The sequence below is a fragment of the Protomyctophum bolini genome, assembly GCF_963924005.1.
Source record: "Protomyctophum bolini genome assembly, chromosome: 2".
Lineage (NCBI taxonomy): Eukaryota > Metazoa > Chordata > Actinopteri > Myctophiformes > Myctophidae > Protomyctophum > Protomyctophum bolini.
Genome location: NC_137863.1, coordinates 21,450,792 through 21,463,841, shown reverse-complemented (window position 1 = coordinate 21,463,841; position 13,050 = coordinate 21,450,792). Strand labels below are relative to the sequence as shown.

The following is a 13,050-nucleotide window of genomic DNA, read 5'->3' as shown; positions in this document are numbered from 1 at the left end:
GGTTCACATCCCCACATGAACAAAATTGCTTCTTGGTAAGAAAGCACTCTTAAATGGAAGCTGGAGCACCACTCAAGGTGAAGTGGGGAACAGAATGTTCTAGCATTTTCCAACGATGGTCACCGACGGCTTCCAAGGCAAATATACAGCGCTTTAGGATCTACTGCATTTTCCAGAACTCAAAATACGTCAACTAAACACTATTTTGAGTGGCTTGGGATGTTGTTTCTTCATTTTCGTTTTTTCACCCATCTCATTTGTCTTCCTACAGAAAGATTTTAAAACTCAGTGATTTCAGTAACTGGTCTATCCAAAACCAATTGTCCATTTCCAATTTCACAAGAGAAACGTATAGACCGATGGAAAATTCTAAAATAAAATGAGGATGAGGAGAATAGAACATGTCCTTTTCATCCTTTATGATATGAAACAAACCAAAAAGCACTCTCAAGAGAAAATGTGTTTAATGAAAACATATTCGATATTCTAATCTAATGTATCTTTCCCCAACCTGGCGAGTGCCGCATCAGCCTTTGTTAGTGTTGTTTTGGCACATTCACTGTAGCTATGCATAATTTATTGGGAAAGGCATTTGGATTTATAATTCTATACACCCTCCACCCCAATATGCCCCGACGCAACCAACCAACCGAAGCCCGAAACTGAAGGTCAACAACTCAATGATAAAAATGAAACTGTCACTTACTATAATTGGAATGCATGGTATCAATTTCTTCTTCGGGTTGATTCTTGGAGAAAACCATGACCTGGTGAATAATGAACAGACAAAAAAAAGAGCATCCTGTTACCCAAAAGCCAGAAAGCATAAAGCAAAACGGAATGATATGAATCATAGAAATTCATTTGAATAATAAATTACTGTAAACCAGAGTTGTAGACATTAATTAATCATACATTTTGTGGCTCTGTAGTTAATGTGAACAGGTGCCATTTTCAGACATGAAATGGTAAAGAATAATGAGCGTAAATGTGAAGACAAACGGATGACTGGACATTTTTTTATGTCATGGCAATCCTTCTCTAAGTTTTTAAGTAAAATACACACAGGTTTGGCTTTCCGCTGCAGTCGACTTCTGGTCTTCTCGTTGGCCTCCACTTCTTTGGCAACATCTTGAGCTGTTGACAAAGTGTGAGCAGAACTCTGTGATCCTTGCAACACACACATTGTTGGTACATTCTTTGTACTGTATACAGGGCAGTGCTTTTCTCCATACAAAAGGACTTAGCCCACGAGGTCACTGCTCAGGAAATGAGGGCATCCCAGGAGATGCAACATAGTAAAAAAAACAGGAAGCCGTGAGATCAAATTAAAAAAAAAACCTGTGCATATAACCTGCAGATTCCTGGAACACTTTGTGTTCTAGGGAAATTTTAAATTCTGTTATGTCCAGGAAATAAAATGCAAGGGTTTCCGAGGCTATGTCCAGAGGAACTCTGAAGTGTGAATGTGTATGCAACAGGGGGTTTACTGATAAGAGCACGCCAGCATGCACACACACAAAATGTCTATAGCCTGATTTATATTTACTTATGTGTCCATGTCACGCACCGAACATATCCCAAATACAAGCTCACAGCGCACCACATGTTGTGAGCCTGTGTAGCAGCTATTTTCACAGCGTGTGGCAAAATGAAATAAAACCAGGTACAAGGAGAACATTCCCAGCAGCAGCCTTTATCAGAATCTCTGCTCTTGAATTCCAAGTATCACTAAGCAACACCTGAGAGAGAGAACTGCTCCCTTCAGGACTAGAGACGGATTCATATTTCTTTCCCCAAGTGTTGATTTCAGTCGCACAGTCACACTGTCATTCTGTATCCAAAGCCCTCTCTCTCGCTCTGCAGTTTCAGGGTTTCCATGAAGGAGAGATGTATCTTTCTTTATGCTTTGTCCCGTAGTGTAACCCATTCTGGGCGGGAACCCTTTTTGTGTGTTAAGCATTATGTTCTACTTTAGCTATTGAAAAATAGCAGATCTACAGGCTCGTATTTGCGGAACCGAGTGCGGCGCTACAAGCTTGTATATCTGCTATTTTTGAAAATGTGCCGCAAATCGATGAATAAATATTTTTTCAGAGCAAACGTTTTTAACTCAAATCTTTGCTTCTGGGGGGGTCCCTGGAACTACATATTTTCACATGGGGGTCGGCAGCCAAATACAGATAATCTTTGGGCGTCCTTGACATTAAATATTGAGAACCACCCATATAAAAACATGAGTTTTTTCCAGAAGACATTTTTTTTATTTCGACGGCAGGCCTAAATGGGGTAATGTGCTTCACTGCCTGTCTGTGAAGAATACGTATGTTTGTATGCTTCGTCTCGTAGTGCGATATGCGTCACTGCCTGCCTGTTTCGATTTTATGTTTTGTGTGGGAACTGTGGATGGAAAGTAGCATCTTTGGGAAATCCGGTATATATTTACGTTGCATTTGTATGTAATGTCAATGCGCCGCTGTCCCGTCGAAATAAGTATAAGTATGTGCAAAATCACTCATTAGAGAAGCAGACACACGCAATGTTCCAACAACGCACCCTCTTCTCTCCTGTTCAAGCCCGAGTAGTGATATTCTACTGTTGTCAAAGAGAAATCAACCAAACTGCTAGAGCTGCATAATTACAATATAATATCGAAACCGATATTTTAGAACATATAACTGACTCAATCTTGCTCATGTAGGTAAATCGACTAATCAAGAAGCAGTTTTTCAAACGAATGCATTCGGACCAAAATGTTTTGTTTGTCGTCATGATTTGTCACAACTCAAGTTGGCTTTGTACGAGGCTTAAAAGGTCTTTAAATAAATAAGTTTTGAAAATGAACGGGGAATCATTTCCTGGGCCCTGGTAGGGGGGCGGGACCATCAGCAATGGCATTACATATAAGACACACTTGGAATGGGAAACAGGGGGAACATTTTGAATTTGTAGGGTTTCCTTGTATATAACTTTTTGATGTCAATCAAGTCACCTAAAATTCAAGTGGCAGATGCCTTTTTTTATACAATATATTTTTAGGGCATGTCATGTGGTCTACCTGCACAGCCTTTGTGATCTACTGGTATAGATCACGATCTACCTTCTGGGCACGCCTGGTGTACATTATAGAAAAATAAGGGGGAGGGATACTTTTTTACAGGGTCTAGTTTCGAATAGAGTGTATGCGCGTGACATCATCGTACCTGGAAGTTAACGCCCACTGAGTGTCAAAAAACTACTTTCTGGCCTTGATAGCCCATTCATCCAAACAGAAAAATCCTGTCTGATTGCATTAAACAATGTTAAACTCACGAACATTGCAGCTGTACGAAAAGCTTGAATTATCCTCTATCTGCAAAGTTTTTGTTTCATAAAAATCCACCATAGAAACGTTATGAGCTACTTTCTGTCAAGAAATGCCCTGTATTTGATAATTTTTGAGTGTCAGAGTTTGGAAGTGCTTGTTTTCAATAACACAACATTTTGCTGCCTCCTGCATTATGTGACATTTAGAAACAGGTGGTACGCAGGACGGTTGAGTGATTTCCAACGAGCGCTTCCAAACTCCAACACTCCAACACTGAGTGTCAAAACAATGTTTTGCCACTCAGTCTAGATCCTGATGAGAAAATCATGCATGTGCATACTCTCTATAGCAGCGGCCGTAAGTGCTCTTTGAGAGCGGTTCTGAAGGAGTCAGGGGATTCGCATGTCTTAACAGCTGTTGGTAGGGCGTTCCACATTGTAGTGGCATAGGAGCGAAATTAATTTAACCCCTTGTTGGAGCCGAATCCGTGTTGAACGTGGTCGTAGGACGGGTAAATGCCGAGGGTGAATTTCACCCTTTTGCACCCCCTAGCTGCGGACCTAGGGAGAGTTCCTACCTGAGGACCTAGGGAGAGCTCCTACCTGATTTGGGAGTGAGCGAGTCGCACTCGGCATTGAACATGTGGACAAACTCCTTGTGCTTTCTTTCCAGCTGTTCCCGAGAGCCGTCGACGGAGAGGTGGCACTCCTTCAGCTTTTTCTTCAGCTTCTGCAGGGAGAGGAGGTGGTAGACTAGCTTCCCCATCGGACGCATCCTAGAACCTCCAGAACTGCAACAGAAAGGCGTGTGTCGAATTAGATTTCAATGTCAATTCCCGACTTCAGAATACGCTACAGGGCTTTTGAAACGGGTGGAAAACAAATGGAATTGGCCTGTGGTCTGAACGAAGCCATCGTTGTCATTTGCAACCGCAAGAGAACATGGTCGTAGCGTTAAACCATTTAGGCCTGACCTCAAAATTTAAACAAAATATTTCTGAAATAAATATTTTCACGATTTTTCAAAAATAGCAGACCTACAAGCTCGTAGCACGCCACTATGAGCTTGTAGGTCTGCTATTTTTCAATAGCTAAATTATAACAATGTTTAAAACACCAAAAAGGGGTCCCCCCCAAAATGGGTTAAATTAATCTGCTTGATCCAACCCTTATAATAGTCTTTAATCTAAAAATAACTTTTAACATCATAGCCACGTTGATAACGTTTGTAATAAAGCAACCCGTTTGAACCCAGATCAGAACAGTACGTAGGCCATCATGATTATTATAGTATTAAACAGTTCTGGAATGTTAATTAAACGGCGACTTAATCCATTTTCAACCTATCTTCATAATTGGTCCTCACTAACGCTCAAGATAATATTGGTACCATTTCGTGTCGGCCTGTGTCTCAGAGGGCTGTGGACAGTTCAGAAACATGCCAAGCACCAACCAGTGACACCAATAGAAACTGCAGGTATTCCTGTAAAGCATTAATAAAATAAAAATGCAATAGAAACATTCTAGACGGGTTCTGAGACACAGGCCGAGTATACAAACATTGTATTCATTGATTGAATACTTTTAACAATTTGCAGATTGTAACAGAGGTATGGTTTAGGTTTACAAACGTTGTTAAAAGCAGAACACAAAACGTCCTGGGGGCTTGTTTCCATTGTGGTCCTGTTGCGGTCATCGTTTTCCTCTCTTTTTTTAAGTCAAAAGTTTTGACTTAAAAAAAAAGAAGAAAGGAAAAGGATGAAATGTTTTGACTGGAAACATTTCTCTGTCTAAAAACTAACAGTGAACATCCTTTTACTGCGAGTACAATAATAAATAAATGTCAACGTACTTTTCACCACCGATATTAAAAGTCGTACTTCAAGTAATTCTACTGCTACTCGTCAGTCAGGGCATATTATATAATAAACCCACTAGACACTTGGGTTTTCTAAGATTGGCCTGCCTCTCTCTCTCTCTCTCTCTCTGGTCCATTTTTCACTTATACAGTCCAAGAGGAGAATAAAACACACTACGCGAGGTGGAAGCATAGAACTTCTCTCCGTGCTGTCTCGTCTGGAATGATGCCTTCCTCTAGAGAGAGTTTAAGGGAGCAGAAACTTACGCAATCCATCATTATGACATCAAGGTCCACCGTAGATCAAGTGTGCTGTGCCTTCACTGCCTTTACACAAACATGCCCAATCATCACCAGAACCGCAAATTGACAAAGTATGTGTATTAATCTTCGTGGAAAATTCACCACAGACAGCCTCTTAACGAGATGAATGAAAATATATGTTATTTAACCCATTTTGACCTGAGATCAGATTCTAATATTGTCTTCTACATCCTGACAGTTTTCTGAAAAATCTATGTTTCTATGTCAGTCGTTCTTCGATTATTATTTTTTTAGCTAAAACATAACATAATGCTAACACCAAAAGGGGTTCCCGCCCAAAATGGGTTAATGCGTCAAAACATGGACTATACAATCAAGCAATCTTATTAAGTCTTGATACTGGAAAAATATTGGAGGGATTCAAGACGTGGAATATTTTAAACATCCAAAACATTTTAGTTATGAATAATGATCAAAAACTCATCAGTCTTAGTGAGAATTAACAGAGTATACTCAAGTTGATATAATGATGTGCTACTGGCAAGCTACTTTCTGAAACAGATTCCAATAATATACAATATAATCATCAACACTACGGAATCTGAAATAATGTCCTATGAATGTATCCTGTGACTTTATTCCATAGTGACATCTTAATGACAACATTTACAACCTTTGTTTCCCTTGCCTACAGATGTGCCATTACAACTCTTCAAGCTTTCAGGATCGCTTTCGGTATTTATTCAGGGAATCTGAATATAATTAACATATTAACACCTTGGCACATGCCCAACTTTCTCACTGACGATGTTCCGTTTCCGACAATCTACTGAATTGCCAATAGGTGACGTTCTTAAAAACCGGCACATATGTACATTGACCATATTCACATCATATTCACATCATTTTGCACCTGTCATACACCCCTATTGTAATGGACCCGCAGTCCAGACTTTTAATGTGAAGGTGCTTTTCTTGGGGGTGTCATATATGCAAAAACGTGGAGCTCTATCTTGTCATGATAATTGGACCAGCTGCAGAGAATCTGGTGATGGGGGAATTGGGCTCGGCTGTGGTGCTGGGGTTTAAATGCTGCCTCAGGTTGAGGAAGGGACACTATGGCAGCAGAGTAACAGAACAGAAGTGTTCAAATGGTTTGTGGACCATGGACCGTCACCGGATGGAAAGGGCTTAAGGAAGAGGAAAAAGCCTAAGGAACGGAGAGACGGATGGACAAACTTTATTGGAACGAATGGATGCCAAGCAGTGAAGCACATGCCACTTTAGCACCCAGCTGGAAAGGGTACAAGGTGACTTTATATTTGGTCTGAGCGTCTTATTTTGAGGTTTATTTTCATGTTGCATTTTGATAAGATAGTTTTAGGTTTTATTGGTTATGTAATTATGATTTATGGGAATGTGTGTTGCTGATATTTGATGCGTTTATTGATTAATGTCTTCAACCTTTTTCATGGCCAGCTGGGTCCGCTACACCTATGACCCCATTAAGGCGAGGCGAGAGCAAAATGGCCATTGTGTGAACGTCAAGAACTATCACAAATAGTAAGTAAGCAAAAAGGCAGTCGTTTTAGGCTTTCACCTCTATTTCTAATGGAGGGATAGACAGTAGGCTGACAGGAAATGGGGAGAGAGATGGGGGGCCGTCGGGATGGGGAGTCGAACCCGCGGCACACTGCCATACTGGACTACGAACCAAGGTGCCTGGACCGCTGAGCCACGGCCCAGACCCGCAGCGGGTTCTTAACGCCAAAACAAATGGGTTCAGAGCTGAGCCAAGTCTCCTGAGGAGGCACGTCTGAAGCCTGTCCTGGACGTAAAAACAGTAGGGCTGCTGAAGTGGTTAGTGTGTTTTTAAATCACCAAAATCAAGTAACTTTTCATAGAATTAGTAGTGGAGTAAAAGTACAATATTTTCCTCTGAGATGTATTGGGCAAGTATCGAAAATTGTAAATACTAAAGTAAATACCTCAAATTGTACTTAGTTTACAGCACCGCCCTCAGATAAGTATCTTCATCAGGGGAACAAACGTTAACAAGCAAAGTGGCTGGTACTGTACGTTCATACCCATCTTTCAGCCCCATGTCATTTCCCGTTTCTCTCGAACTGTTGCCATCGAGTAAAGTCTTGACTCTTAACCCATTTAGGCCTGACGTCGAAATAAAAAAAAAAAGTCTTCTAAATCAGTTTTTCTGAAAAACCTTATGTTTCTATATCAGTGGTGCTCAATATTTTATGTCAAGGACCCCAAAAATATATGTATATTTGGCTGCCGACCCCCATCTGAAAATATGTTGTTCCAGGGACCTCCCCAGAAGCAAAGATTTGAGTTAAAAATGTTCGCTCTGAAAGAATATATTTTCAAAGGTTTGCGCCACATTTTCACAATTTTTCAAAAAAAGCAGATCTACAAGATCGCTATGAAGATAGCTATGAACTTGTAGATCTGCTATTGTTCAATAGCTAAAGTATTACATGCAACACCGAAATGGGTTCCGGCCCAGAATGGGCTAACGAGAAAAACACAAACCACAGATCCAGAATGCGTGGTATTCAACCTCCCTAAACTCTAAATGTCTCCCCATCCCTCTGCGTTCAGCTTCTCACTTCGGCTTTAGGTCTCGTCAGTGACTAAACTCCTCTCCCTCCTTCTGGCTTTAGGTCTCGTCAGTGACTAAACTCCTCTCCCTCCTCCTGGCTTTAGGTCTCGTCAGTGACTAAACTCCTCTCCCTCCTCCTGGCTTTAGGTCTCGTCAGTGACTAAACTCCTCTCCCTCCTCCTGGCTCCGAAGACGTGGAATGAATGACCTTCACCCATCACATCAGTCAGCACCGACTTACTCCCCCTTTTTTTTTGTTGCTGCAATCGCACATTGGTTCTGTAATCTGTATGCACATTTAGGTAGATGCTAGCTACACTATGAGAATACAAAACAACTCGCCCCTTTACCAACTCTCCCCGGGCGTACAGCCGGCGGAACAGCACGGCCTGGCATTCCTAAAGTAATCTAAGTAAATTATGCTTAAACGGATAATTATTATCCTTATTCTTAACCTTAACCTCAGTAATACTATGCCTAAACCTAAACCTATTCCTAAACTTAACCCCAGTAAAACTATGCCTAAACCTAACCCTATGCCTAAACCTAACCCTATACCTAAACTTAACCCCAGTAAAACTATGCCTAACCCTAAACTTATTTCTAACCTTATTCTTAGTAAAACTAAATAAAGAATACAAGAACCGCCACACCGAGCTGTCGGCATGAGGTTGGTGGAAAAAAAGCTGGGGCGAGATGGAATTGGGGCGACCGTACCCGTTACTCACTATGCAGATGGAATTGGGGCGACCGTACCTGTTACCCACTATGCAGATGGAATTGGGGCGACCGTACCCGTTACTCACTATGCAGATGGAATTGGGGCGACCGTACCTGTTACTCACTATGCAGATGGAATTGGGGCGACCGTACCTGTTACCCACTATGCAGATGGAATTGGGGCGACCGTACCCGTTACTCACTATGCAGATGGAATTGGGGCGACCGTACCTGTTACTCACTATGCAGATGGAATTGGGGCGACCGTACCTGTTACCCACTATGCAGATGGAATTGGGGCGACCGTACCCGTTACCCACTATGCAGATGGAATTGGGGCGACCGTACCTGTTACCCACTATGCAGATGGAATTGGGGCGACCGTACCCGTTACCCACTATGCAGATGGAATTGGGGCGACCGTACCCGTTACTCACTATGCAAATGTTACTAGTTACATGTTCACATGTCATACACATACGTTTGCTTGTCCACAAAAATAATAATGTGATTTAGATGGCGTGTCGTTTACACAGATGCTTGGTTTGATGGATACCTGGCAGCCCATTTTCTTTGTAGCACCAAATTATTTCCTTTGCACTCTTAATTACTTCACCGTTTACCCTGTTTGTTTGGCTCATGTCACCAACTCCGATCTTACATTAGTATCTGCTAATGCCTAACTAAGTTTAAGTGCTTCCTTTCAGTACCTCCTTAAGCTATTCTTCTTGGGTCCGCTGGAGAGGCACGTGTCCAAGTGCTTGTTGATGAAGTTTGAAGCGATGACTATAGAACATACAGGGCACTCCACTGAGTAGAAAGGGAAAAAAAGAGGAAAAGACCAAATAAAATCCCAATTAAATGTAATAAATGCATCACCTCACACAGCACTCATCACCCGACCACTCAACAGCACTAAAATATAAAATGTAAACTTGAATATTTAATCCAGGACGTATTTGAATGAATAAAACATTATTTGAATGCAATCTGTACGGTAAGAGTATTGTTAAGGCAGAACAACCAACACATTTGCAGGTTGTTGGAGGTGGTCCTTTTTGCATACATATTTTGCATATTTTAATCCATTTTGCCAATTAATTCCTCCACACACATTTCCGTGTTGCCATTCACATTTTGTCTTTGAGTGCCAAGAAATTGTTTTGTTGTTTTTAAATCAAATAATACGCCCTCACTTGAACCCATTCCACACAGATGATTCGCAATGTAACTCCTTGCAACATGCAACTACTTGCAACCATTATCCCCAATGGCAGTTGCAAGGAGTTGCATTGGTGCGGTTGTACCTTAGAACCGTTTTCTTGCAAGTGGTGTGGTTTGGGCTTTAGCTTTAGTTAATAGCTTTTAACCCACTTTGACCTGAGATCAGATTCTAAAAATGTCTTCTACAACCTGACAGTTTTCTGAAAAAGCTAACTGGACCTACAAGCTCGTAGCGCGCCACTCGGTGGCGCGCTATGAGCTTGTAGATCTGCTATTTTTAAATAGCTAAAGCATAACATAATGTTAACACCAAAAGGGGTTCCCGCCCAGAATTTAATGGATCACACGTGACAAATAACAAAACTCTTATGAACCGGATCCTCCATATTTTCTGAATATTTAACTTTTGTTTTTGCCCTCTCTCACGCAGATGAACACACTGCAGTTTAACCCATTTTGGCCACCGCGTGGCGCGCTAAGAGCTTGTAGGTCTGCTATTTTTGAGGATTTAGAAGATTTTTTTTAATTTCGAGGTCAGGCCTAAATGGGTTAATGGCCCAATGTGCACCCCCCTCTCAGTATGCAGCACATTAATTAATTCACCTTTAATCACCGGCTTCTTGTCTTCTGTTGGAGAGAAGGTCTGTTGAGAAGGTTCTGTTGGAGAGAAGGTCTGTTGAGAAGGTTCTGTTGGAGAGAAGGTCTGTTGAGAAGGTTCTGTTGGAGAGAAGGTCTCGGCATCGGACGGTTGTGGGGCTGAGATTGGGTCGTCCATGTCCAGGTTCTCCAACTTAATAAACTTCCGCTTGGGAGCGCGTACAAGCTCCGATGCCATTGGCTGCTCTGCAGTGGGAGAGCGTACAACCTCTGATGCCATTGGCTGCTCTGCGGTGAGAGCAGGTGGAGCACTTTGTTCATGGAGGTCGCCATTACTCGTGATCTGGCTGTGCATTTTCTTGTGTTGAGTGTCGAGGGGTTTGGGACCCTTTGTAGTGTAGAGGGTTTTGGGAAAATTTGGGGAAAAGTGTCTGAGAATGGAGCCGTCCTTCTTGGGGGTGTCCCTCTGACTTGACGTTCTGCAACAGACGGCTGTTGTTGGCGGTGGAGGGGTGTCACCGATGGCTTTTGACAACTGCCGTCTGGAAGATGAAGATAAAACAAGAATATAATTTGTACGAGTAAACTCGTAAGCATAAGGACGCTAACCACGTCATCTTTGACATCGATGGGACTGCCAGAAAAATAAGTGTTTGTGTGTGTGTGTGTGTGTGTGTGTGTGTGTGTGTGTGTGTGTGTGTGTGTGTGTGTGTGTGTGTGTGTGTCTGTGTCACTGTGACACTGACTGTGTGTGCGTGCGTATATTCCAGAACAAAAAAAAGAATAATCTTCCACATCCGTTTTCAAAGCTGAAATGTAAGGCAGAACAACCAACACATTTGCAGGTTGTTGGAGGTGGTCCTTTTTGCATACATATTTTGCATATTTTAATCCTCAATCCTCCACACACATTTCCGTGTTGCCATTCACATTTTGTCTTTGAGTGCCAAGAAATTGTTTTGTTGTTTTTAAATCAAATAATACGCCCTCACTTGAACCCATTCCACACCGATGATTCGCAATGTAACTCCTTGCAACATGCAAATACTTGCAACCATTATCCCAGTTACTTATCGCAGTTGCAAGGAGTTGCAATGTTGCGGTTGTACCTTAGAACCGTTTTCTTGCAAGTGGTCTTTAGCTTTAGTTAATAGGATGTAGAAGACATTTTTAGAATCTGATCTCAGGTCAAAGTGTGTTAAAATCTGACAGTTTTCTGAAAAAGCTATGTTTCTATTACAGTCGATTTTTCAAAAATAGCAGACCTACAGGCTCCTATGAGCTTGTGCTTATTATGCTTATGCTTATTCCAGAACAAAAAAAAGAATAATCTTCCACATCCGTTTTCAAAGCTGAAATGTACCATGGCACCAATTTAGTGATATTATCTCTTCTGCCTTTCACTCACACAGATTCAGAATAGTGGGATAAATGCAAAAAATCTAATTTAGCCACATTAAAACAATATTTATATATGTATACAATGTATCACAGGCACACACCACCCATATATGTATGTGTATATATATATATATATATATATATATATATATATATATATATATATACACACACTTGGCAATAAATACTGCCGACAGTAATGTGAGCTCTTTGACATAAACTACGCATGTTCAATTATCTTGCACTTAACCGCTACGCGAGGAAGAATAGAGCAGTTGGCCACAATCTTGGGACGGTGGAAAGCAAACAAATTGCGGCAGGGCCATTACTGGGTCATAAAATGGAATCAATGAGGTGTGCAATGGTCCTGCTTTCCATATTGAAAACTTTTTATTTGTCCTCATCCCCCCCATTAGGAGGGATCTGCACGCACATACCTGCATGGATCCCCTGCTCAAATAATACAGGGAAAAGGGCCATGTGTTATAAATAATACAGAGGGGAGAAAGGACCATGTGTTGTAAATAATACAGGGAAAAGGGCCAGAAACTTTCTGTTTCTGGCACCCCCTACTGGTATTAATAAGTCACATACTCATGCTCATTTACACAGGTACACAGGTACACGGGTACACGGGTACACAGGTACACGGACATTGCTGGTTGTAGGAGTGGTTGCATCACTCAAAAAGAACCCTAGAAGTTGGCTCAGAACTGAAACCAAAAACCAAACGGCTGCCGGTTCCGTGAACGCACCAAGGTTCCAATAATCTAGAACAGAAATGGTCCTAGAACTGAAGTTTGTTTGGTCGACTTCATCTCAGTGTTTAAACATCCTGTCGGTCATTGTTTTTCAACAACTACTGCCGTGTCATCAGTGTTGGAAACTAACGCCATTACATTAAGTTACTTTACATAGAGAAAGTACTTTTAGCTGTAACTTGTAAGGTAACTCTTGACATTTTCCCATTCAGTAACGCCATTATAGTTACTGTGTTTTCAAAAGGGTGAGTTAGTAGTTACCCACGTTACGTAATGTAATCCAGAAGAACAGTCTCCTT

General features: G+C 41.5%; 1 protein-coding gene across 3 annotated transcripts in view; it reads right to left on the bottom strand.

The window, feature by feature from the left end:
• The window catches only part of rad18 (RAD18 E3 ubiquitin protein ligase), a 66,364-nt gene that overhangs the window by 34,827 nt on the left and 18,487 nt on the right, over window positions 1-13,050 (bottom strand). For all 3 annotated transcript variants that reach the window (XM_080793707.1, XM_080793708.1, XM_080793709.1), the window contains exons 5-9: window positions 10,596-11,131; window positions 9,479-9,578; window positions 3,910-4,097; window positions 1,067-1,137; window positions 707-767 (exon numbers count right to left, since the gene is read on the bottom strand). In XM_080793707.1, the coding sequence (XP_080649833.1) occupies window positions 707-767; window positions 1,067-1,137; window positions 3,910-4,097; window positions 9,479-9,578; window positions 10,596-11,131 (956 nt within the window). The remainder of the gene's footprint in view (window positions 1-706; window positions 768-1,066; window positions 1,138-3,909; window positions 4,098-9,478; window positions 9,579-10,595; window positions 11,132-13,050) is intronic.